Source organism: Triticum dicoccoides, chromosome 2B, assembly GCF_002162155.2.
Source record: "Triticum dicoccoides isolate Atlit2015 ecotype Zavitan chromosome 2B, WEW_v2.0, whole genome shotgun sequence".
Lineage (NCBI taxonomy): Eukaryota > Viridiplantae > Streptophyta > Magnoliopsida > Poales > Poaceae > Triticum > Triticum dicoccoides.
In genome coordinates this window covers 821,400,678-821,427,369 of record NC_041383.1, presented here as the reverse complement: position 1 = coordinate 821,427,369, position 26,692 = coordinate 821,400,678, and the positions used below count along the sequence as shown (strand labels likewise).

Here is a 26,692-nt window from a genome sequence, read left to right as displayed (position 1 = left end):
AGGAGGAGGAGGAGGCGGCTAGGGTTCCTGAGGTGGGAGGAGGGGAGGGGAACGCGGGCTCGTTTGGGAGGAGGGGGAGGGGGACGCTGGCTCGTTTCCCTTCGCTCGCTCGCGCACGCGGATTCCCTTCGCTCGCTCCCTTCTCTCACTCGCGTTTCCGTTCTCTCCGCGACCCTGTTCATGGCGAATAAAAGGAGACGTGGCAGGTGCCGCTAGTTGGGCGGACGCAGCTCCTCTGACGTACGGCGCACTCGCTGACGTGTGGACCCGGACCCATGCGTCAGTGGCCCAACGTCAGGTGGCCGTACGTCAGGGGATCCGGCTCCTAGTTGGGCGCACTAGCTTATCCTTTATATGTTCAATGCGGGCTAGGATTTTACAAGGGATAGATCCAATCTTGGTCGTCGCCATGCTGACTTCAGGGCCAAATGGTCTCTATATGCTTATCTTCTCCTTTTGGGCTCCTTACGGTTGCTAGGTCTTTGGTGGGCCTCCTGGGCTCTAGGGCAGGCCTGCTGCGCGGCTCCACTTAGGGCCTCACCCCGGTGCATTGCACCGTCAGCAGCCCCCGAGCTTGCCTCGAGTTATTGCAATGGTCCATGAAGAATTTCAGTGGGCTCAGCCATATAGCGCATGTCATCATCAAGTCGGCCTGTGTATTGGCAAAGCAGGCGAGAGCGCACACTAAGTGGTTGTATGCACCATCCAACCCAATATCGGGTCAGATCTGTGGCCTTGAGTCCATGAGCCAGCAGGGCCTTGATGTTGGGGAACGTAGTAATTTCAAAAAATTTCCTACGCATACGCAAGATCATGGTGATGCATAGCAACGAGAGGGGAGAGTGTTGTCCACGTACCCTCGTAGACCGAAAGCGGAAGCGTTATGACAACGCGGTTGATGTAGTCGTACGTCTTCACGATCCGACCGATCCAAGTACCGAACGTACGGCACCTCCGTGTTCTGCACACGTTCAGCTCGATGACGATCCCCGGACTCCGATCCAGCAGGGTGCCGGGGATGAGTTCCGTCAGCACGACGGCGTGGTGACGATGATGATGTTCTACCGGCGCAGGGCTTCGCCTAAATTCCGCGACGATATGACCGAGGTGGAATATGGTGGACGGGGGCACTGCACACAGCTAAGCAACGATAACAAAGGTCAACTTGTGTGTCATGGGGTGCCCCCTGCCCCCGTATATAAAGGAGCAAGGGGGGAGGAGGCCGGCCCTAGGAGGGGGCGCGCCAAGTGTGGAGTCCTACTAGGACTCCCTAGTCCTAGTAGGATTCCACCTCCCTTGTTGGAGTAGGAGAAGGGGAAAGAGGGGGAGAGGAAGAAGGAAAGGGGGGCTGCGCCCCTTGTCCAATTCGGACCAGAGGGGGGGCGCGGGCCTCCTTCCTTTTGGCCTCTCTCCTCTATTCCCGTATGGCCCAATAAGGCCCATATACTCCCCGGCGAATTTCCGTAACTCTCCGGTACTCCGAAAAATACCCGAATCACTCGGAACCTTTCTGAACTCCGAATATAGTCGTCCAATATATCGATCTTTACGTCTCGACCATTTCGAGACTCCTCGTCATGTCCCCGATCTCACCTGGGACTCCGAACTCCTTCGGTACATCAAAACTCATAAACTCATAATATAACTGTCATCGTAACGTTAAGTGTGCGGACCCTACGGGTTCGAGAACTATGTAGACATGATCTAGAACTGTTTTCCGATCAATAACCAATAGTGGAACCTGGATGTTCATATTGGCTCCTACATATTCTACGAAGATCTTTATCGGTCAAACCACATAACAACATACATTGTTCCCTTTGTTATCGGTATGTTACTTGCCCGAGATTCGATCGTCGGTATCCAATACCTAGTTCAATCTCGTTACCGGCAAGTCTCTTTACTCGTTCTGTAATACATCATTCCGTAACTAACTCATTAGTTACAATGCTTGGAAGGCTTAGGTGATGTGTATTACCGAGAGGGCCCAGAGATACCTCTCTGACAATTGGAGTGACAAAACCTAATCTCGAATTACGCCAACCCAACATGTACCTTCGGAGACACCTGTAGTACTCCTTTATAATCACCCAGTTACGTTGTGACGTTTGGTAGTACCCAAAGTGTTCCTCCGGTAAACGGGAGTTGCATAATCTCATAGTTACAGGAACATGTATAAGTCATGAAGAAAGCAATAGCAATATACTAAATGATCAAGTGCTATGCTAACGGAATGGGTCATGTCAATCACATCATTCTCCTAATGATGTGATCCCGTTAATCAAATGACAACACATGTCTATGGTTAGGAAACATAACCATCTTTGATTAATGAGCTAGTCAAGTAGAGGCATACTAGTGACGTTATGTTTGTCTATGTATTCACACATGTATCATGTTTCTGGTTAATACAATTCTAGCATGAATAATAAACATTTATCTTGATATGAGGAAATAAATAATAACTTTATTATTGCCTCTAGGGCATATTTCCTTCACTTGATCCTCATGAAGACCGACTCTAACTCCTTTCGGGCTTCAGCGGGTGCATATGAGTTCCTATTATCATCGCACATGAGCCGGCTAGCACGGTAACCCGACAAAGGATTTTATTTGGGAGGCGAAGTATATTTACAGTAAAAGAAAGACTTTTGCCACCCTCTAGGGTGGCTTGCCAGCTGCATGTGGGGATAGATGCAATTGGGGCGCTTCTGAATAGTTACGCCACCACATTCCAAGAGATATACGCCACTAGTTTCAGACTGTTTGTTGTAGTAAAAGAACTCTAGGAACAAATCTACATCCGGCTCCATCTGAAGGTAATCTTCGCAAAACACTTGGAAGTTGCTGATATTGAGAATGGAGTTGGGCGCGAGGTCTTGGGGCCGCAAGCCATAGTATGTAAGGACGTTCCGAAAAAACCTAGCGTCGGGCGGCCTAAAACCCCGGCTTATGTGATCTGCAAAGATGATGGCTTCACCTTGATGTGGTTCTACCCGGGTTCGCTCTTCGGGCGTGCACCATTTGATATCTTCCTTGGATGGAAGCATCCCAATGGTCTCGAGCTCTGCAAGCTGGAGTTCAGAGACTTGAGATTTGGCCTAATCTTCATAGATTGTGCACTTGGCATTGGTCGGAGCCGAGCCTGGGGCTGAAGATGAGTCCCCTTTCTTCCCCTTGTTCTTGTTAGCCATTTTCTTCTGACTCGTACGGCCTAAGCAAAGAACTTGCCTGGAACAGCATTGGGAAAAAGAGAAAAGGCAAAAAAAAATGAATGAACTACAACGGTAGTAAACAGAATATTACCATCGCTCCCAGACGCCTAGCTTAGGACCCCTACTACGAGATATGCCAGATTTCACACCGATAGGGAGGGCGTGCCCTTGTGCCTTGTGGGCATCTGGGTGGCCCCCTCTGGTACTTCTTTGCTCCAGTATTTTTCATTTGTTCCAAAATAAATCTCCGTAAAATTTCATCTCATTTGAAGATGTGCAGACTAGATATCTCTGACATAGCTTTTTCAGGTCTAGAATTCCAGCTGTCGGCAATCCCCCTCTTCATGTAAATCTGGCATATTAAGAGAGAAAAGGCATTAGAATTGCTCCACAAAGTGTTATATTGATTAAAAACACTACAAATAACAGTAGGAAAACATGATGCAAAATGGACGTATCAGGTTGCTAGGTGTGGGTGGCGGTGACAACAAGCTTCCTTCTCCTGGGTACTGGCCGGCGGCGTGTGGGGGTGACGGTGTCCTGGACTAGGGGGTACTCACCACGTCGTCTCCCGATCAGTTGGATTGGGCCGAGGACCCCCATGGCCGTATACTCATGGGCCAGTCCGGACAGTTGCCGCATACAAGGAAGATTCCACAAGACTTGGCGATCAAGACAAGGACTCCTCCCCACCGGCGTATTCGGCTAGGACTCTTGTTATCCTAGGCCTCTGGTGCATTATATAAACCGAGGCCAGGCTAGTCGATAGACATATACAACGAACAACAATCATACCATAGGCTAGCTTCTAGGGTTTAGCCTCTTTGATCTCGTGGTAGATCCACTCTTGTAACACACATCATCAATATTAATCAAGCAGGACGTAGGGTTTTACCTCCATCAAGAGGGCCTGAACCTGGGTAAAACATCGTGTCCCTTGTCTCCTGTTACCATCCGCCTAGACGCACAGTTCGGGACCCCCTACCCGAGATCCGCCGGTTTTGACACCGACATTGGTGCTTTCATTGAGAGTTCCGATGTGTGTTCGGCAAAAGATCGATGGCGCACCTGCAGATCAACTGCGACTTCGGCATCTTCGTCACCAGCTCGACTGGTCACCTTGGTTCGACCAAGGACTGCGCCCTAACTTCGATCGTCATGTTCGGATGAGGGACTTCATCAACATCGACTCCGATCTCTATCAAGATCACGGAGGAATCATCCAGGGAGCCCGGGGGCTCAACGTCAACATTGCCCTCGGGCGACCGTACTGTTTTTCTGGACAGCGGACTTGTGTCCGCTGCCACCGCCTCCTCAAGTGTCGTTTTAACGATTGCTTCGGTGGAATTGTGCGGAATTGAGTCTACAACAACCCTGGAAAATTTCGTCGAGTTCCGATGGAGGAATCTCTGGCAATCTCCGGTATACCGGAGCCGCATTGAATGTGGACGAGAATCCGAACGAGTTTAGAGCGTGGTGTCCAGCTTCTAGCTCGGACTTTCTTTGGAAGATCCAACCGTTGATCGGCTGCGGAATTCCTATATCTACCACCGCTCAAAATTTCAGCTCGATCCGACCGTCCAAACTCCGGGAACCTTCCGATTAGTGCACCACTTTTCGGATCTGTTTTCTGCGCGAAAACGAATCCGACCCGAGTTCATCTTTTTTATGAACGGGATTTCGGACATCCTTTTTGAAGGAAGTTTTGTATGGGTATTGTGTTTTGTTCCCGAACACATCCCGCTAACTTTAAAATCTTTTGAACATGATCTTCAATATCATGCTGGTGTCAAACCAGTCCGGCAATATTGCTCCACGGCTGCCGACCTACGCTAGACACGTCATCACTTTGTTGAGCCGAGCTCAACTTCTTCGGATCATCATCTCGGCAAGCCGATCAAGAGTCCGGCATCGCGAAGGATAAATCATCACCAACATCGCCGCCCCACGATTACACCGAGCGGGCATACCGGCATCGCCGCACGGTCGCTTCATCAAGCCGGCATCGACCACGTCACGACCTACATCGACAGGGCCGCACTATTGCTTCTTCAAGCTGGTGTCAATCACGCCGACCTACTTCGACATCTCGGCTGGACCGGGGGCTTCGCCATCTCTTCATCAACCTACTCCGGACGCTTCGGCGTCGCTAGCCGACCAGCTCCGTCACGTTAGCTGGACCGAGGGCTTTGCCTCGGCGAGCCAACCCTTGCCAGCATTGCCATGCCGTCGTTTTATCGCCCATCAGGCAATGGGTGCACGGATCGAGTCCCAATTTTGGGAATCACCTCCCTTCGGATTGCTACAACAAATAAACCAGGTGCTATTAATCCCAGTATTTTTTGCTTGTTTGGGTTCATTTTTCCCAAGGAATTATTACTCTGGTTTGTCCATCATATGTACACAGGTCTATCAAATGGTGGCCGCATAATGGTTCGGTCAGTTTCCGTACATAGTCCGTCGAACGCCGCATCTGGAACTCGGACCGACCGGTGAATCCAGGCTTTGCCACGCCTTTATTGCATTACGCCGACGACCTGCATCGACATTGACTTTGGCGCCAGGCCATATTTCTTTTATTACTCACTTTGCATAAATTATTTATTATGTAACGATTTTTTTTAATTAGCATTATTACTATTATCTCTGGTTTGCACCATTTTTTGTGCACAGGAAAATGATCCGGGGACTTCGGCGTCACTCTGCCGGTCTGCATTGACCGTGCTATGTCACCACTTCGACGTGTCGAGCTCTCCACTCCGCCACCTCAGGACCGTCTTGGGGGATGGAACCTTGTCCTGTATCAAGCTCGGACTGCGTCATCAATACCGAACACATTAACCAGCTAAGTCGCTTTCATGCTCAAAGCTTTAATTTCTAACTTGTGTTCGGTTCGACCAAGCATTATATTTTTTCGGAAAAATTTTGCTTGTAAAAAATTTCCTTGTCCAAACTTTGTTTGTGACGCATAAATTCAAATACCCAATTCATTTGGGGCTTCCTTCATGAAGCTTTTCCTCTTGCATATGATTATACTTGTACGGCTTCATTCCTTGTTCGTGTATTATGCCACAATATGCACCATATTGACTTAAGCGATTTGCAAACTGGGTTGCCTTGCTCCTGTATTTACCCCTATGTTCCCGATTGTTAGGCTAGGGAGTAAAGGGAGCACCTCTGCAATTGTCACGATCGGGTCACCCGAGCCGGACCTCAGACTGGGTGAAGCCGAAAGCTAGCGCTCTTACTGTTTTCAATAATGGTTGGCACACAACGGAACTCATGAGTATAAAAAATTATTGCACAAGTCTCATATTAACAATGAGGACCGAAGAAAGGTATCGGTGGGGGTACTATTTTCTTCGAAGATGCTTCTTACACTTTATCAGTAATATAGCATAAGTTCCCTGAGCGCGCTTTGTCTGTTACAGCCTTATGACCTGATTGCCTGGTTATTGGAAACACCGTCGATATTCTCGACAGATGGAGTACATAACACTTTTCAATCCTTGACCGAAGAGGGAGAAGCCGATGGTCGGTTAAGACGCGTTTAAAGTTCGGTTGAACATAGATATGATATAAGTACTTCGGTACATAGAATCATTCTTTTACCCAAGTCACTTGGGGGCTCTTATGTTTATTTGAGCCGTTTTATAATAAGTGTTTTACTTCTTAGTCGTTGCAGAGTTTTTATCATTATTTATCACTCCTTTTCTCGACACAAGTGTGCGGTCACTAGCCGGGGAGCCTAATTTCTCTCTCAAAACCGCTAGAGTTTAGTTTTCTAAACTGGCGTAATGAGAAGTACTCCACCTTCGGGATGGGAGACTGAAGCCGTAGGCTGACTCGCTTGAAGTCTTGGGATAGGATGTGTCATGTTAAAGCACGGCAGAAGCACTATTTTTTTTCTAAAGTCCAATTTTCGGATTGGCACCGAACACTTAATCTTGTTCGGACGTCATGTCTTTACTGATGTTTTTTGGTTTTCCAAGCTTTTGGCACTTTTAAACTATTTGTGTGTTTTTAGCACAAGTCTCGCAGTGCAACCCGGACACCTTTAGAGATTCGGCAAAAACATTCTCGGATATTGCTATATATGCATCAGTTTCGAATTGTGTCTTCGGTCAATAGTTGGGTTGCCCGGCTCCCGCGCTTGCCTCCTATGTTCCGCTTTGTTCGGCTAGGTGTGCAAAGGGAGAACCACTGCGATTGTGCTTCCAGCTCGCATGGTCAAGCACCTCAGTGGAGAAAGCCAAAAACTGACTGTCACAATAGGTGTAAACTGGTCAGTGATCCGATGACTATATTAAATGACGGGCCATTCATAAAATTGACCGAAGTGTTTCCAGCTTGACCTCGACTGTCGCCGAACACTACCGGGGGCTAGTAACTGGCCTCCCAAACTAAATCCTCAATATTTTTCTCTTACATTGGAGCTGAGATTTCATGATCATGCTTAGCATGACAACCCAAAGAAAGGAACCGATAGCGGGACTATTTTCTTTGGAAGACATTTCTTCTGTTAAACAGTAATATAACATATCTCTATGCGTACCTTTGTTTATAAAACCGTATGGCCAGATTGCCTTGTTTGTTGTAAATCTTTGCCCTCATAAAGGCTTTATAAAGTAGGACAAACACTCCTCGGCTACTGGCCGAGGAGGTTGAAGCCGATGGTCGGTCAACAAAGTTTTGTACAATGCGGATCCGAGCATTAATGACATAAAGTACTTGGATACATTGAGTCATTACATATAATTTGTGATTTTACTATGGATATCGATCCTTAATTTGGCCACCCGTGTCCGCATTAAGGCTCGGGGGCTACTGGGCTTCGGGCTTATTATTTACAAATATTAAAGGGGCACATCAATCCCCTGATCTGGTGTTGCCACCCGACCAGTGTCTCGGGGGCTACTGCATTGCCTGTTCTATGCAGAAAATTTTAAGTGCAATACAGTTTCCGAGGAGATTTTGATCTTCAGGTTGGTCGGCCGCACCCAACCCGAGTCTCGAGGACTAAGCATGCCGCTTTTTGTGTCCCGAAGTATTCTGCCGAGCTAGGACTTGATCCTTATGCCGATTTTGCAAATCAACCTGAGTCTCAGCGGCTACTGGAGGTTGCCACTTGTCAGCTGGGGCTTTGGTACGAACAGAAGCAAAGATTTGCCCGTACTCCAGCACCCTAGTCCTGGTGCTACGCGCCACCTCCGCAGCCGATATCGGTAGTGCCCCTTCTCGAAGCTTATTTCGGTTGGACCACCACTGCCACCAGAAGGTAAGGATTTGAAGGCGCTTTTCCTCATCTAGTCCCCACAAAAAGTCTAGCATAGCATGCACGGATGTTATCTCCTCAAGGACTAGGCGTTCATTCTCCAAAGCCAAATCTCGCCAAACCTCCTTTGCTGCTTTGCATTTTATGAAGAGATGTGCACCGTCCTCAGCCGCTCTACCGCAGAACAAGCAGCTAGTGTCCTGGATGGGTATCCCTTTACATGCAACATTCGTTCGTAGGGCTAACGATTCATGTTTCAGGCGCCAAGTAAACATTTGAATGTTCCTAGGGCATGGCATCTTCCATATTCTCTTCCATGAAATATCATCTGTTTTATCAAAAATCCCAGGCGCCCTCGTGCTCATGCCTTGACCTCCGGATCTACGTAACTCCTCCAGTTGTACTTGAAGCTTATACGCACTTTTCACCGTGCGCAAGCCCTTACTGTCATACTGCCAGGCAATGAAATCCTGAACCCCTTCGCGCAAAGGAATCTGTAGTATGTGCTTGACATCATCAGGCCAAAAAGTCTCCCTCACTAGCTGTTCATCCCACATTCCAGTTGTTGGATCAATCAGGTCACTAACTCTCTCCAACAGGTTGTGCCGGCGGGGCGTAATGACCCTTCACGACCACGGACGAGGTATCCATGGATCTGACCAGATCCTAACTGCAGTACCGTCCCCGATCCTCCACACATACCCCTCCTAAAACAACTTTTGTCCGTGCAGAAGACTACGCCATGTGTAGGAGATGCCATCCTTCGGCTCTGCCTCTAGTATGTGTTTTTGTGGATAGTACCGAGCCTGCAAGATCCTTGCACATAGCGACTCTGGGCATTGAATTAGTCTCCAGATTTGCCGTGACAACATTGCCAGGTTGAAGCCGTGCATGTCCCGGAAGCCGAGCCCACCATGGCATTTGGGTTCGGTTAACTTCTTCCAGCTGATCCAGTGGGTCGTATTTTCCTTGTCCTGCTGACTCCACCAGTAGTTGCCAATAAGCGAGCTAATCTCATCACAGAAGGTTTTTGTGAGGTAGAAACACGACATGGCAAAAGTGGGTATGGCCTGGGCTACTGTAGTAACCAGCGTTTCTTTCCCCACCTTCGCAATGAGCTTCTCCTTCCATCCATATACTCTTCCTGCGATAGCATTCTTAACAAAACCAAAAGCTTTCTTCCGTGATTTGCCAACATGAACCGGTAGACCGAGATACTTATCATTCCAATTTTCACTCTGTATTTGTAGTGCATCCTTGACAGCTACTTTCACCTCCTCCCTGGAGTTTGGACTGAACATAATGGCTAACTTCTCCAAGTTAATACACTGACCAGAGCAAACCTTATACAGATCCAGAATCTCTCGAAGAGCTTGGGCCTCCTCCTCCTTGGCTTTGAGCAACAAAACTGAGTCGTCCGCGAAGAGGAGGTGCGACACCACTGGCGCTCCTTGGCAGATCCGAATGCCAGACAGCTTCCCGGCCCTCTCTGCATCATGTAGAAGTGCCGAGAGTCCTTCGGCGCATATCACAAAGAGATAAGAAGACAGAGGATCGCCTTGACGGAGGCCTCGCGTGGGCATAAACTGTTCGGTAAGCACTCCATTCACCTTAATCTGGTAGCGTACAGTCGTAACACAATTCATGACTAGATCGATCCATCTTGTGTGAAACCCAAGCTTATGAAGCATAGCCCTCAAGAAGTCCCACTCAACCCTGTCATACGCTTTGCTCATGTCTGCCTTGACCGCAGCAACTCCTTCTTGTCCTTTCTTCTTATTGAGAAGGTAGTGTGACAATTCATAGGCAATTAACACATTGTCAGTGATCAGCCTCCCCGGGACAAAGGCACTTTGGTTGTCTGATATAATCTCAGGAAGGACAAGCTTCAAGCGATTTTGGTCCAAACAAATTAACAAACATTTTAAATAGCGCGCTATAGCTCCGCTATAGCACGCTATAATATTTGGAAGAGGTCCGCCGCTAAGATGCTTAGCGCACTATTTAAAACTATGCTTTAGAGACTAACTTGTAGATGACGTTGCAAAGACTAATAGGCCTGAGATCTTTGATTCTGTTTGGGTTTTTAACTTTGGGTATTCGGTTGTTGTTTTATATATAAAGCAGGGTGAAAGCCTGTTTCTAGGAGAAGGTTCACAATATGGGAGGGTAGTGAATTTTTTTTTCCGTACGTGAAGCCGCGGATGCTCGTCGTGTATGTAGTCGCAGCGAAGCAGCTAGAGCGTGACGTGCACGTACGCCGTCCAGCGGAACAAATGCCAAGCAGCAGACCATCCCAAAAAACATGCCAAACAGCACACCATTTTTTCTTCTTCTTGACAACACCAAGCAACACACTTTTTTTTGGAAGGAAACCACGTGTTCATAATAAATCATGAGTACAACACAACACGCGGTCCAATTCTAGACGAGTAAATAGCATAAAACTACTACTTTACAGGCTAGGGTTCCAAAAAACTACCAATTTTAATTTTTTTTCAGATACCTACCAAATGGGTGGTCGGCTGTTTCAAAAAACCCAAAATATCGAGTGATTTAAAGTTGATCGCGATTATGACACGTCGGGCCCACACCTAAACGATCTGTCTGTTTGACCGTTAGGTTGACCGTTATCTTACAAGTGGGGCCCAAATGTCAGTGTCTCTTCCTTCTCTTTTCCTTCTCTCCCTCCCCTGAACTCTCTCTCTCTCGAGCACGAGCAGGATACACACCCCCTCCCGAGCCGGCGACTCTGTCCTCTCCCAAGCCGGCAACACCCCTCCCCGGCCTCCCTCTCTCCTCCGCCGCCGGAAGCTAGCAGCTCGCCGCCGCCAAAAGCCACCAGCTAGCCGCCGCCGGAAACGACCAGGTCCAACGGCCAGGGCGGATGCGCCAGATCAACCGGGGCGCCGCCGGAAGCCACCACACGCCGCACCAACTTGGCTGTGGCACCGGCAACGGCGGACACGCGCCGCACCAACTCGCGAGGCGGGGCTTGGCGGCTGCAATTAGCAGCAGCAGAGGCCGCCGCGGCTCGGTGGCTGCCAAGGAGCTGCAGAGGCCGCCGCGGCTCGGCGGCTGCCAAGGAGCAGCAGTAGCGGCCGTCTCTCCAGCCAAGGAGCAGGAGAGGGCGTCCTGCAGGTGCGTGGCGGCGGCATGGAGCACGCATGGCGCGGCGGCGGCCATGTACAGGGACCCGATGACTTTTTTAGAAAAACTACAGGGACCCGATTGCTTTTTCAGAAAAACAGCAGGGACCCGATTGCTTTTTAGCAATATTTATAGGTGTTGTTTTGTAAAAGGTGAGGACATATTTGTAAATTTGGAAAAGAACCGGGGGATTGAAGTTTTTTTTTTGTTTGAATATGAGGTAGAGACACTGACATGTGGGCCGCACTTGTAAGTTAACGGTCAACCTGACGGTCAAACAGGCAGTTCGTTTAGGTGCGGGCCCGACCTGTCATAATCGCGATCAACTTTAAATCACTTGAAGGTTTGGGTTTTTTGAAACAGTCGACCACTCGCTTGGTAGGTATCTGAGAAAAATTAAAAACTGGTAGTTTTTTGGAACCCTAGCCTGTAAAGTAGTAGTTTTATGCTATTTACTCATTCTAGACAGAGCCAGGAGGACATATCCCGGTACAATAGCAAAAAAGACACCGCTAAAATAGAAAATACAACCAACTTCTAGGGGGTCACTTTGTAAAAAAACATCCATCAACCATCGCCGGACTTCGCCGGATTGGAAGGAGACGAAAAATCTCCAAGCCATGGTCCAGAGGAGCACCATCGCGACAAAAGTCGCTTTGTGAGAGCAACTCTAGCAGACCCCGCATCCCTCCCCGGCCCGCAAAATAACCGCCAAATTGCGGGCCGGGACCGAAAAATCCGCACGATCAGACCCCGCATCTCGCCCCGACCCGCAATTTTTTTTTGCGGGGCGCAGCAAATCTTCTCCCCCAACCTCTATCTTCACGGGCTGGGAGGCCGACCCAAGCTAAACCCCTATCTGGCACGAGATTTGGCGGGAGGAACATTTCCGCGCACCCTTTCCCGCTCCACGTACCCTCCGCCACCATTGCCCCCCACCTCCGCAAGCTCCGGTTCCTCCTCCCCGACCGTTCCTCGCCGCCATGGATGACCCCATGCTGTCCCCCGTCACCGTCGAGGTCGCACATGCTCCTTCCCCTCGAGCGGATCTCGTCGCTGGCCATGTTGCCCCCGCCGCCGTCGCCCAAGCACACGTTGCGCCTTCCCGCAAGCGGCAGGACAACGTGCTCGTGCAGGGCGGGAATCCAGCTGCCCCCGCCGCGACAGTCCGCGCTCCGGGCGCCAACGCCGCAGTGCGATCCCGGTCGGCGGCGGAGAAGGCCGGCAAGACCGCGGGCGTAAAGCGGAGGAAGGTTCCGGCTACAAGGAAGCCACCTTCTTCAATCTCTCACTCCATCCCCCCGCAAGGAGGTGCTCCGGCGATGTTGTTCAACGGTGCCGCTCCCCCGTGAGCGAGGTGTTCGACGAAATGGCCGCAAGGTATGCCTCTTCGGTCTTGGCGATTTCCTTTCATTTTTTGCCATTAGTCTCGATGGCTCGTGACTTGTTATCGTTTGCTATAGCGGTGGTTCGAACAATGCAACAACCGAGTTTGTGAACTTGTTGGACATGAGCGAGGTTGACATTGATCAAGCCCCTTTCGAACCATTCGACTACAATGAAACAGAGGGCGGCGTGGATGATCATGGTTGTGCAGACGAATTGGAGGAGATTGAAGCGGAAGCCTTTGAGCAATCGCGAGCAAAGACTAGGAAAAGCCAAAGATCAAAGAACTACGAGATCTTGGAAGATCAAGCTTTGATCCAAGCATGGAGTGCGGTGTCTCTTGATGCATGCACATGTACTTCTCAAACCGCCAAGAGATATTGGCAAAGGATCGAAGATCAATACTTCCGCATTATGAAAAAGCATCCCAATAGGACTCCACGCACATTTTGTTCGCTTCAAGGGTGTTGGGAGAAATATCAAGCCTATGTGTAAGCCGTTGGGCAGCTTGCTTGGAGCAAGTACGCAATGCACCTCCAAGTGGCACCGTTGAGTCGGACTATGCGAGTTTGTTTTGCCTTTGTTCAAGTTGTGCATCATCATATTGCATCATGGGAAATGATTGGATCACTTTGTTCACATTGTGTAGGACAAGATTGCTCAACATAGATACAAGGACATGGAAGCTTTGGAAGACAGATTCTTCAAATTAGAGCATTGTTGGGAGTTGCTCCAAAAATGCTAGAAGTGGAAGTTGATCGACAAAGAATCCCCATCAAAGAGAGGCTCACTTATAAACATGGATGAAGATGAGGATGATGATGGCCCAAGAAATTTGCACAAGCCCGATGGCGACAAGAAGACTAAAGAGAAGATGAAGAGAGAGCAAGAAGCATCGAGCTTGAGGGAGAAGATTGATGCCATGGTGCAATCAAACGAGTTGATGTTGCTGAAGTCGTTGGAGATCAAGAAAGAGTTGGCCGAGAAGAAGGCAAAAGAGAAGCAAGAGAAATGGCAAATGCTCAAGGAAGAGGGGCTCCGCAAAGCTGCCATTAAGGAGAGAAAAGCACGCGCCTCTGAGAACAAATCGATGTCATTGTTGCTTGCCGAAGAGAACAAGATCATGTCAATGAACCAGAATGACATGGACGACCTCACCAAAACATGGCATGATATGGCAAGGAGAGAGAGCTTGAACAGGAGAATGGTCGCCTCGGCCGGTCCGTGTTCCAGTTCCGGTGATGTTTTCTCTGCTCCATATGGTGGCAATGTGGATGATTTCGGTGCGGGAGTTGGAACAAGCGACGAAGGTGGATTCAGTGGCGCCGATGAACTTCAATATGGGCTCCATGGCGCGGAGTGAAGATTGACCCCCAAGATGATGCCGGACATGGGCGCAAACCTTTGCATGCCCTCTTTTGCGTAATGAACTTTGCTTTTATTTACGCGCAAACTGTTTATGTCGTTTGAATTTGAACTTGTATGCCAAACCCTATGTCAAATGCGAGATTTGCAGTTTTTCTGTTTGTGGGTCGTCGCGGTGGTGCCCCGAGCAGAATTCGCAGAAGCCGACCCGTAAAAAAGCATATTCCGCGAATTTTTTTTTTTACGGATCCGTTTGAGGGTATGCATCTGTGCCAGCCCGCGCCGGCCCGTAAAAGTGGTTTTGCGCGAACTTCAAACGCATTTTGCGGGCCGGCGGGATGCGGGGTCTGCTCTGAGCCAATGAAATTGTGTGTCGCGAGCGATAGAACCATCTACTATGTGGCACGTCGGCCAGGGTACTTCCTCGTGCCTCCCACTAGACGCCAGCACCACCGCCTTCATTCGACGAAGTCAAAGAAAGACACAAGGACTGCCTGCCGTCGACCACAAGCCCAGCACCGAGCCATATGTAATCCTGCTCAAGCCGTCGCACAAACCGTCAAATAGGACAGCAACCGCCAGCCCAAACCAAAGAAAACTAACGTCGTCAATCGACAGTGACCTTCGACACCGCCTTTGACAGTGACCTTCGGCACCGGGGCCTCCCCAACCCTGCCGCCGCCGGAGCGTCAGAGGAGGGAGGGAAAGCCCATGGCCTCGCGGCCGACGCTGGACAGAGGGAAACGGATCTCCATCCTTTACGCCGCGTCAGGAGCGAGAGGAAAATAAGAGAAGGGTTAGTGTACGAGTGGGCATCCACGCATGTGCATGTGTTCACTTGTAATGCACACTTTTTTGTTTTGTTGGACTTGCAATGCACACTTGATAGTGACCAAGGCGGGGATTGGGAAATGAAAATCATTCTAAAACAAATTCAAGTGAAAATGGGTCACATCTTTTTTGTTTTGTTGATTGATATAGACATAAGCTTCAAAAAAAAAAGATTGATATAGACATAGATATATAAAAAAAAGTGTGTCACACAACACAAAGCTGACCGCGCATGAGACGCACGCACCTTTGTTGGAAACGAACGAGGAGGAGAAGGAGACTTTAATAATTCATTTCCATGTCATTCGGGGGAGAGCCATGTGGGGGAGGCGAAACAGTAGTAATTCATTTCTATTTACCGATCGAGGGGTCGGTGAGGTGGCATTTATTGGACGCGCTAATTGCCAATTAGCAAACGGACGAGCGAGAGGCGCGGAGGAGGCAGGCATCTACGGCTGCGATCCACCCCACCACCGCTATAAGTAGGGTAACCCTATCACCAGAGCATTCCCCCACTCCCACTCCCACTCCACCTCCAGTAGGCAAGCCGCCACGTTTCTCCACCAGAAATGAAAGGAGAGATCCACATCTCGACCGCCGCTTCTCCGGCCGGCGACGGCGACACCGTTTCCGGTACGGTGCGCACCTCGCTCCACGACCAACATGCCGGAGGCGGTCCACGTCACCGAAACTGCCGCCGACGGCGACACCATTTCCGGTGCGGTGCGCACCTCGCTCCACGGCCAACAGGCCGGAGGCGGTCCACGTCACCGAAACTCCCGCCGACGGCGACACCGTTTCCGCTGCGGTGCGCACCTCGCTCCACGGCAAACAGGCCGGAGGCGGTCCACGTCACTGAAACTCCCGCCGACGGCCGGCGCTGGCTCCGGCGACGTCCTGCCGTGTACGTACGGTGCGCCGACGCCTTGGTCGACGGCCAACGGGCGTCGCTTCCCAGGCCGGTCGACACCAACCTCCCGCCGCCCGGATCCGGTCACCGGTGGTGCATGGTCACTTCGTTTCACCCGCGGCCGCGCGGCGCGGGTATCCTCACCCGTATCCGGTGACCGTTGGTGTGTATACCGCCTGTTTTTTTTTCTGAGGGGTGTGCATACCGCCAATCGCGCAATACCAAGCACATTGGCCCGATGGGCCGCCCGTTTCGGATTGCATCGCGGGCCGTAACACGTCCTGGGCCAGATCCTTGTGCTGTTGTCTACAAGGGCGGCCCGCTAACGGCTCGATCCATCAAAGACCTAGCCGCGGCCGACGCCACTCCTGTCCGCTCCGCTCCGCCCCGCTCCACAGGCCGAGCGCTCGGCGGGGGCGGCGGAACCTCGCCGGCGACGACCTTCGCCCATCGCTCACCTCTATCTCAGGTACACCATCACCCCACTTGTTCCCCCCTTTCGTTCGATTTCGTTTGGGACCTGCATTGCCTCCAACTGCTCGCCCCTGTTTCCTGCCCTACAGGGGGTCGTCGGCGGCGGAAGGAGGCGACCCTTTCCGCGTCGTTGCTTGGTTCCCTGCGGCGGAGGGGCCCGCCTCGTTGGTTGGGTCCCAGCGGTGGAGTGAGGCAAGCCAGTCCTCGTCGTTGGTTCGATCCCGGCGGCGGAGGGGGGCAACCCCGTCCGCCTCGTTGGGTGGTTCCCGGCTGTGGTGGGAGGCAACCCTGTCTGCCTTGTTGGTTGCTTCTTCGTGAGACGTGCCTGCAGCTGCTTCCGGTAGGAGGCAGCAGAGTTACCTGGAGCAGCGTGAGGCCAAATCCTCCCAAGGTAATATCTCCCCCCAAAAGTTGGTCTGTCATTGAACTAGTTGTTACCGGCACAAGTGCACTACTGTTCATGTTCTTGTATGTTATGGTGATCTGGTTATGAGCCAATTTGGCTTCGAGCATATTGTTTCTGGTTTCTGCCATTGTTACATCATCAATTCTAAAGATGTAGCTTAATGTACATACCTACGGATTTTCAGATTGAGGATATGAATGCTTGTGTTTGTTGTTTAAAATAGAAGGCCTTGTTTGTGCTAAGTTAGAATGTATCTTTATGCTTGGAGTTTTTGGTCAATAAACTGGTTATTTGTGCTAAGTTGGATACTTCTTTATCACCAGTGAGCACATTACTTGAGGAACCTCACTGGCTACTACTGCGACCATCGGGTATCACATCTGAGGTATGCTATCACCTCACTTGTTTCCCCTGTTCAATTGGTTTACCTTGTCACCTGCATTGGTCCCAACCGCTTGCTCTTGTTTCTCGCCCTACAGGTGTTGTTGGTGGCGGCGGCAGAGGGAGACAAACCAGTCCGTGTCCTTGGTCGGTTCCAGGCGGTGGAAGGAAGGAGGCAATCCTGGGTGCCTTGTAGGTTGCTTCCTCGTGGTGTGGTGCCTGCAGCTTGTTCCTGTTGAAGAGAGACATCAGAGATACCTGGTGCAGGGTGCGATAGTGCGAGGCTGATCCTCTTAAGGTAATATCTTCCCCTAATGTTGGTCTGTCATTGAACTACTTGTTACTGCCACAAAGTGCAATGCTGTTCATGTTCTTGTATATTATGGTGATCTGGTGATTAAGCCACTTTGGCTTCAAGCAAATCAATTCTGAAGATATAGCTTAGTGTACATAAAAGGCCTTATTTATGCTTGCAGTTTTTAGACAATAAACTCCTTACTTGTGCTAAGTGGGATATTTCTGTATCACAATCCTTGTAATATGAGTCGGAGGAGAAAAGGTGTCCTTTTATTATTACAGCATGCACATTTGTTGGGGAGCAAAACTGATCTTGCAATCTCTTAACTTTATTTGTTTAATAAATTTCGTGATGTTTTTCCTCATTAGGTGCTCCATGTTTTGTTTCTCATTAGGTGCTCCTTGTTTTGTTTCATTGGTCACAATTGTAAAGACATCATTGCTGCAAATGTGGGAATAGAAACATCAACTGCTATATGCATAAGACATTTGTCCTGGTTTTGTGCAATTTGTCACAAATACATTCTTGTTTAAAATGGTTGATTCGTGTTGTGCTGATAAGGCTTTAACCTTGATAGAATCATTGCTAATAATATTTTATTAGAAACAATATCTACTCTGAATTTTATACTTGAGGAGCAACACTGACTTTGCAATCTCTTTCATTTCTTTGTTTGATAAGATGTTGTGCTGTTCCTAATTAGGCTTTAAGCTTGTGCTCATTGTTTAGTTACATTTGTCCACATCAATTGTGAAGAATATTATCAGTAAGTGCTGCATGCATTGTCGATTGGCACTTACACTAATGAATTTCAGATCAATTCAATAGAAATAAATCATTTGTCCTGGTTCTGCGTAATTTGTCACAAATACATTCTTGTTTAAAATGGTGGATTCATGTTGTGCTGTGAGGCTTTAACCTTCATGGAAAAATTACTGATAATATTTTATTAGAAACAATATCTACTCTGAATTTTGCGTGTGTTATATTAGGATATGTGTTTGTCACCACTGTTGTCAATGATGATCTGAGGTGTAAAAAGTGTCTTGTATTTCTTGTGTTTAGTGGTGCACTGCTTAATTGCACTTAGAAAATATCTGACCATATATTGTTGTCTTTAGCTACCACAAGAATGTCTACAAGTACAAAACAAGCTGATCGGGAGCTGAACAAGTTCCTGAATGCACAACGTGACGCAGATATAGCAGCTGCGGCCAATTCATTTAGGACAATTCTGGCTGAGACAGTTCTCAAAACATTTGACTTTCCGATAGAGCCAACCGCAGCGGACTTTCGGCGTTTGTTCCAGTTGAGACATCAGAGATATGTCAATGTTTCTTCTATGCTTCTTTCCATTGCCAAAGAGGATGGCACGTTTGTGAATGTCCCAGTGACACCTAAAAACCAGACAGAGGTACCAAGATTTATTGTGCTGTGTTCAATGACACTACAATGTTTTGTTCATTTTTGAAATGGTTGATTGATTCTTATTCCATCTCTTTCTCTTAGCCGAAGAATCAATCGTTTCACTCAATATCGATCATATGTGGTGATGGAGCAATTTTGGAGTTTTTGATACGTGAACACGATAATTATGTTATCGGTTTTCGCGTTTATCTCTCCATCCAAGCTAAAGATGTAACCCCGTGGAGAACTTTTGGGGAGGATGTGCCTAGCCGATTGGGAAAGTCCGACCCAACAAATTATAACTCTAGCCATGTTAAACTGTAAGTGTTCTGAAGTTGATTTTTAACCAGTTGTTGCAATTCTTGTTTGTTCATACTTAAATCCTTTTTCCCTGTCAAAACAAATTATACATTGAGTGCCTTCAACTTACACCCTAGTGAATTTCCATATTTTGTAGTCATCAAATTATACATGTGCATTAACAGCTTATACATACCTCCGACGTGGACTTTTAACTGCCCTTTTCACAAACAAGGATGCTAGCAGTTAGACAAGATGGGCAGGTACTATGCCTCAGCTGTGTTGGATGTAGTTTGTCTGTGAAACCCTCTTCTTTATGCAGAAATACCAGAGCAGAATCTAGTGGCAAAAAAACCATGTCTAGCTAGATGTTTTAGTATGCAAGATCTGTCAGCAAGGCAAATTTGAGAGATTATTTTACTACTTGAAAATCCTTCTGCTACTGTTATATCCAATATTTTGGAGACATTTGAATATTTGATACCAATTTGAAGTTTCATCTGGGAAGCGAAGTACATTTAGATCCTACTTCAGGGGCCATGCTGGAAACCCATCTTTTATCTAGCAGCAGAAAGTGGGCCTTGACATCAAAACCATGTCTGCAATGATACTCTAAATAAACATGCTCTTTGCATCATGATAACTGAGATGTACCAAATGGTATGTTCCAATTGATATTATCTAAGTGTGTTGATCGTTGGAAAACATAAATAATTGAGTACAACATATCAACTTGTGAGAGGGCAGGCCTGGCGCAGTGGTGAAGTCCTCCCCACTTGTGCCAAGAGGTCCTGGGTTCGAACCAGCCTCTCTGCATTGCACTTTGCAGGGGTAAGACTAGGTTCCTATAATCCCTCCCCAGACCCCACCTTGTGTGGGAGCTTCTATGCACTGGGTCTGTCCTTTTTTAACATATCAACTTGTGCCAATCTAATGCTCTCACTAATTCAGCATGGTAGTGCTAGACCACCCCAGGGAGAGGGTATGTTAAATGTTGTAGTCATGTCTAGCTAAATGTTTTTGTATGCAAGACCTTTGAACCAATTCCCAATTTCATTTCTGATTGCATGTTGAATCTTGTTAATCTAATTATTTGGTACAGACTTGGCCAACAAGTTATTTAAGTTTAGTTACATCTGGGAAGCATGCTGGAAAACCATTGTTTATTCATGATTATTGAGCGTTCAAGTCATGTTTCACTATAAATCATTGCATGTTATTGCGGTGGGGTGCGCGGTGCTGGACTATTTCTATATGATAAACAAGAATTCAAATGTGTAAACATGTGGCTGTTCAGCTCCATTTTGAGCCATATTTTTGTCTGTAATCTTGTGTTTACATGTGGATTATCTGTTTATTCTATCAACATGCTGGAAAACCATTGTTTATTCAGCATTATTGAGCGTTCAAATCATGTTTCTAACATTGCATGTTTCTAACATTGACAATTCAAATGTGTAAACAAGTGGCTGTTCATTGACAATTCTACATGTTTTCAAGTTTCATTATCATTGGCAATTTAACATGTTCTCTCATATTCAGTTATCAGGGTTCAATTTTTTGTATATCTAACTTGCTTTCATGTTGTTTATAGTGGAAAGGTTCAATTTGGTAAAGGGATACTCGGGAGAATCTTCAATTTTTTTAAAGATCTGCAACTCCATCCTAACCGGGAAATCACAGATGATGGGCAGCGATTTGTTTGCACGGTGTTCATCTTGTTTGGTGAAGCACAGAGGTTTACCAAGGCAAGGCAATGGGTCATTGATGCTACGGACAGGGATATTGCGCAGACACCCAATGCTCCATTAATTAAGCTCTTCAATGATTGGAAGGGGTTGTCGAAAACCGGAATGAAGCTGTATGTTGCTCTATGGGAGGAAAGGAACCTGCTTTTCAAGTACAAAGATCGATATGAGAAGCAGGCTGGCTACATTAATCCATATGAACATGTTGTCAAGCTGGCGAACGAAGCATGTGCAAGTAAAGAGCGGGAGCATCGCAGAGCGAACTTGTGCTTCCGGCAAAGGCCCACTGCAGAGATTGATTTGTCATTATTGCTTGGAGGGGAAATTCTGTTGGTGAAGCATGATGAAGAATTCGGTTGCAAGGCATTAATCCGGGAGGGCGGCCAATTTGATGCTCCATGGCCAGAAGAAGCAACATGGGAGTGAGGGGCTGCAATCTGAAACCCTGGTAACTGAATATGTGTAGTGCTCAATCGAAATCCTTGTAAGAAGTCCTTGAGTTTTTTGTGTTGGGCCTCGGGTGTGAATTTTGGTGCATTGTGTGTAACTGGTAGCTCTCCCATTGGGTTTGTTAGCAGTGCACCATGGCCAAAAGAAGCAAACATGGGACTGAGTTACCGTAACTGAATATGTGTATAACTATGGCCAAAAGAAGCAAACATGGGAGTGAGTTACCGTAACTGAATATGTGTATAACTGGTTGCGCTCAATCCAAATCCCTGTACACACCCTCTGAGCTTTTTGTCTTGGGTGTGGGTGTGAATTTTGGTGCTCTCCCTCTGAGTTTGTTAACTGAAATGCATTGCGTCTTTTGTCCCCTGATGAGTATGGCGGTTGACATATTTGCCGACTGAATATGTTGATTTCCTTTGCCCATGGCTGATTTCCTTTGCTGTAACCCTCTGAGTTTGTTAACTGAATATGCATTGCGTCTTTTGTCCCCTCATGATGCGGTTGAAGACTCCCTGGTTAATCGTGCAAATTTGTGTAATTGGTATGCTTGATCGTGAAACAAGCACATAAGAGCAATTTCAAATATTTTTTGCGTGCCATTGAAACACATATTACCAGACTAACAGAAACAGACACAAACTGACACGAATATCTGGTACAGAATTCACAAAATACAACAAATCAAAAGGACCGAGCAAAGCAACAGCCTCCTCGCCATATATCTTATAATAATACACATCCTTGTACCGAGATGTCCCACTTCTCAGAAACCAGACTCGACCATGCAACAGTGATCTCCAACTCAATGCCTCCAGTGAGTTTACATGTTTGCTTGCTTATGTTGGAAAACTTGGGCTTGAAGGACTCATTTTTTTGTGCAACTTTATTACCGGAATCTGAGTAGGCTTCCAAGACAAAATTCAGGCTTCCACGATAGTCTACAGAGACAACATTCCTTGATAGAACAAGGTAACCCTGAGAAGTCATCGGCATGGCTGTATAACGAGAATCAAGCAGCTCAATTTCCTGAGGACTGGCGTCAGGTCCAGTGACTGAGCAAGCAACTCGACCTCCAAATGCTTTAGGCCATGACCCCTCCTCTTTGACACGGACACCCAAAATAGTCGCCTGGACTGTTCTCTGAAGTCCCTCCAAACTTAACTCTACGGTGCAAAAGCAGTTCCTAAAGCAAATGGGGCCTTCTCTTCTGCTGTAGTAACTGCACACGCCATTCATCAGTGGCATATCTTGAGACTTGGTTCTACCTCTTACTTTTAGTTGGATTTCCAGGATAACAGATTCCTCGCTGACAATTGCACGAGAGGGGCCAGTCAAGGTCAAAAAGGAATCCTGCAAGCATCAGCAATCACCTTATTAGCAACTGATAAACAAGAGGATCCCCAAAACCAAACCAAGAGCATATTGATAAGATTAAGATGGTACAGATAGATACCTCTTCATTGAGTATCTGGCACTCACTCCTGTTGCGGGCAAACAGAAGGTTACGATTGTGATCCACATGGTCTCGGGCAGCGACCGTGCCGTACACTGGCAACGGCCATTCCAGACCACCTCGTATTTCTGCGAGTTTAACGGAGAAGATCTGCAGGCTAGGCCCGACTCGACCATAGTGCAACGGGGTGCTCCCTGGTATCAAGTGTGTGTATTGCATGGAACTCACTGCCGCTGCATGCATCAGAACAAGATCAATGGAAGCAGATGTTAGAAATCTTGTAACATGAACAGGTACCAGATAAGCAACAAAGTAATTCCCTCCACTTCCCTTATGCAAAGAAGTACGACCAAAGGTAAAAAGGAGGAAGGAAACTAGATAACCGAAGTTCAGTAAGATAAGCATGCATGTTTACTCACTCATGTCTCGGAAGCAACCGAACCCATCAGAACCCCCCCATGTCCCTTCCCAGGCATCAACATACATGTCAAAACTCTTCTGTTCGGCAGCCATCTCCTTGGCCTCAATTTTTAATTGTTCGTCTGATTTGCCTCTATACATCTTCTCAACATCGTAACCTGTGTTGGCGGCAACAGAATCTGCAGGTTCGAGTATTGACTTGTCTGATACGAACATGGAGGTACTCGATTCATTCGCCAATTCACTGGTATCCAGACTCACCGCCAACTCTGTTTCCGCCTCTGGCCCCACCTCCGATGTCAATTTCGAGTCTATCTTCGGCACCTGCTGCTCCATTGATGCAACGTCCCAGTCCTGCTCCTCGTTACCAACACATCCCTGTACCGAAATATCCCGCTTCTCACAAACAAGACTAGACCAAGCAACAGTGATCTCCAACTCAATACCATTAAGTTCACAACTATCCTGACTTATGTTGCAAAGTTTGGGTTCGAAGGACAATTCTTTTTGTGCAATGATATCACCAGATGGTAAGCAGGCCTCTAGGAGAAAATTCAGGCTCTTGTTAACATCTACAGAAATGACATTCCTTGACAGAAGAAGGTAACCCTTAGAAGTCACGGGCATGGCACTGCCACGAGAAACAAGCAGCTCAAGTTGCCCGGGTGTGTCGTCAATTTCACCATCAATGACTGAGCAAGCGACTCGACCTCCCCATCCTGAAGGCCATGACCCATCTTTGACACGGACGCCCAAAACAGTGGCCTGGACTGCTTCCTGAAGTACCTCCAATCTAAACTCTACGGTGCAGAAGCAGTTGGTAAAGCAAACAGTATCATCCCCTCTGTTGTAAGTGCACACACCAGTGATCAATGCTCTATCTTCAGACTCTGTTGTACCTCTTACTTTCAGTTGGATTTCAAAGTCAACCGATTCCTCGCACACAATTGCACGGGAGGGGCCAGTCAAGGCCAAAAAGGGCTCCTGCAAGCATCATCGATCACCTTATTAGCTACTGACAAATATGAAGGCCCAGGAAGGCAAACAATATCACCTTATTAACAAAGGTGTGTATATTAAGATGGTATACATACCTTTTCCTTGAGTATCTGACAGCTGGTCCTATAGCAGACAAACAGAAGGTTGCGATTGTGATCCACGTGGTCTCTGACAGCAATCATACCGTACACTGGCAACGGCCATTCCAGACCACCTTGAATTTCTGCCAGTCTGATGGAGACGACCTGGAGGCTAGGCGCGGCTCGACAATATTGCCTTGGGGCACTCCCGGGTATCAAGTGTGTATATTGCATGGAACTGACCGTCGCTGCAGAAATCGATCAATGGAAGCAGGTGTTAAAATTTTGGTAACATGAACAAGTAGTAGATAAGCAGCAAAGTAAATCCCTTCACTTCCCTTCCCTTCCCTTATAGAAAGACATAGGACCAAAGGTAAGAAAAGAGAGTAAGGAAACTAACTAAACAAATCAAATTGAGTAAGATAAACAAGATGCATGCATGTATGTTTACTCACTCATGTAATGGAAGAGACCGAACCCTGCCGGACCCCATTTATCATCCCAGGCATCAGCGTACTGAGCAAATTCCTTCTGTTCGGCAGCTATCATGTCAGAGTCGATGAGTAATTGTTGGGCAGATTTGCCTCTGTCCATCTTGTCAACAACATCATCGCCTCTCTTGATGGGAACATGATGTGCAGGTTTGGGTATTGACTTGCCTGATACAGAGATATTTGATTCAACCGTCGACTCATTGGTATGATCTGGACCTGGCGCTGCCTCTGCCTCTGGCTCTGATTTGGAGTCGATCCTCGGCACCAGGTCCTCCATGGATGAAATGTCGCAGTCCATCTTGTCAACAACATCATCGCCTCTGTTGATGGGAAGATGATGTGCTGTAGGCTTGGGTATTATCTTGTCTGATACAGAGATATTTGATTCAATCGTTGACTCATTGGTATGTGGACCTGTCGCCGCCTCTGCCTCTGACTCTGATTTGGAGTCGATCCTGGGCACCTGGTCCTCCATGTCGCAGTCCATGTGCTCCTCATCACCACCGCCGTCGACATAATGCTCATCCAAGGCGGCAGTTTCCACCATCTGCTCCCCACCATTAGCAGCAGCAGCACCAGCATCAGCCTCATGCCCGTTCAAGGCTGCTGCAGTTTCCGGCTTGAGCTCCCCGCCATTAGCAGGATCACCATGCTCATCCAAGGCTGCTGCAGTTTCTTCAGTCAGGCTGCGGGCTTTGACAGCCCTCATCTGCTGCTGGCTCAAGCGCCTGATTTCATTCGTAACAAGCAGTTGCCGCTGCGCGTTGCGCTCCATCCTATCCAACAAATCTCGACTCTGCGCGTTGCGCTCCATCCTATCCAACAAATCTCGACTCTGCTCCTCCTTCTCCTTCATCAGTTGTCTCTCCTCGTCCTTGAGTTGCTTCTCCTCCTTCCTGAGTTCTCTGAGCAGAGCTTCATCCCTTCTGGGATTCTTGGTGCCACGAGAATCGGGGTTCCCAGGGCCAGCGACAAGTTGGGACTTGCCGGAATCCCCTTCCGCCTCCATCTCACTTGCCGTCCTCGCCTCGCCTTCTCCCCCGCCGCCGCGCGCCTTTCCTTGTTGGGATCTGGCTGAAAGGGCTCGCCGCCGCTCGCCTTCCCGTGTTGAGATCTGGCTAAGAAAAGGGCTCGCCGCCGCCGCCGCCTAGCTTAGGGTTTCTATAAGAAAGAAAGAGGAATGGCTTTTTTTTTTTTTTTTTGTTTCTGAGAAGATAGATAATGAGCAACCGGTCGATCAGCGGCCACACAAAGTGCGATGAGCGGCCTTGGCCCTGGCCCTGGCCCAGCCCGGAGAAATACTACTTATGTCATATAGGCCGACACATTGTGGCCGGGCCTGCGTTTGAAGTGTGCTAGTCCAAGTATGGCTCAGTTTGTGCCTTTCCTTTTTTTTTTTTCCCAAACTAGGGTTTCTTGCGTCGCCACCGTCGTCGTCTAAGAAGTTCAGGTCCCCTCGCCTCCGTCTCATCTCGGCGTTGAGAGGTGGGGGGGCCTCGGATCTTCAAGACCTCTATGTTCTCCATCACCGTCTAGTGATCATTATAGTTTTGTGAGAATAAATTTTCTCTCCTTCTTTTGGCGGTGCATGAGGTAGATAGTTTTCTTTCCTCTCAGATCCGATTATTCAGATCTGATGAGTTTATT

At 48.0% G+C, this 26,692-nt stretch overlaps 2 protein-coding genes across 3 annotated transcripts; one reads left to right on the top strand and one right to left on the bottom strand.

Moving 5' to 3' along the window:
* The first annotated feature begins 15,742 nt into the window (after positions 1–15,742).
* On the top strand, positions 15,743–21,962 carry LOC119366614. Of its 2 annotated transcripts, XM_037632379.1 has the most exons (7): positions 15,743–16,601; positions 16,696–16,997; positions 17,336–17,397; positions 17,492–17,691; positions 18,813–19,105; positions 19,201–19,418; positions 20,993–21,962. In XM_037632379.1, the coding sequence occupies exons 5-7, from the start codon at positions 18,824–18,826 to the stop codon at positions 21,570–21,572; spliced, it is 1,080 nt and encodes a 359-aa protein (XP_037488276.1). In that variant the 5' UTR covers positions 15,743–16,601; positions 16,696–16,997; positions 17,336–17,397; positions 17,492–17,691; positions 18,813–18,823; the 3' UTR covers positions 21,573–21,962. The 2 variants fall into 2 exon arrangements, with proteins under 2 accessions (XP_037488276.1, XP_037488277.1); XM_037632380.1 differs by lacking the exons at positions 15,743–16,601; positions 16,696–16,997; positions 17,336–17,397; ... (1 more) ...; positions 18,813–19,105; positions 19,201–19,418 and adding an exon at positions 19,426–19,661.
* Positions 21,963–22,169: 207 nt separating this feature from the next.
* On the bottom strand, positions 22,170–26,237 carry LOC119366613. Its single transcript, XM_037632378.1, has 5 exons — positions 25,007–26,237; positions 24,567–24,799; positions 23,472–24,456; positions 23,053–23,285; positions 22,170–22,949 (listed from the first exon to the last, which is right to left on the bottom strand). The coding sequence occupies exons 1-5, from the start codon at positions 26,052–26,054 to the stop codon at positions 22,323–22,325; spliced, it is 3,126 nt and encodes a 1,041-aa protein (XP_037488275.1). The 5' UTR covers positions 26,055–26,237; the 3' UTR covers positions 22,170–22,322.
* Positions 26,238–26,692: the final 455 nt, after the last annotated feature.

Excerpts from the sequence above, each read along its gene's own strand:
- LOC119366614 (XM_037632379.1), top strand. The coding sequence starts at position 18,824 with ATGTCTACAAGTACAAAACAAGCTGATCGGGAGCTGAACAAGTTCCTG. Across the intron at positions 19,106-19,200 it reads CACCTAAAAACCAGACAGAG|CCGAAGAATCAATCGTTTCA; the intron begins GTACCAAGATTT and ends TCTTTCTCTTAG. Across the intron at positions 19,419-20,992 it reads AACTCTAGCCATGTTAAACT|TGGAAAGGTTCAATTTGGTA; the intron begins GTAAGTGTTCTG and ends TGTTGTTTATAG.
- LOC119366613 (XM_037632378.1), bottom strand. The coding sequence starts at position 26,054 with ATGGAGGCGGAAGGGGATTCCGGCAAGTCCCAACTTGTCGCTGGCCCT. Across the intron at positions 24,800-25,006 it reads CGGTCTCTTCCATTACATGA|CGACGGTCAGTTCCATGCAA; the intron begins GTGAGTAAACAT and ends CGATTTCTGCAG. Across the intron at positions 24,457-24,566 it reads GTCAGATACTCAAGGAAAAG|GAGCCCTTTTTGGCCTTGAC; the intron begins GTATGTATACCA and ends TGATGCTTGCAG.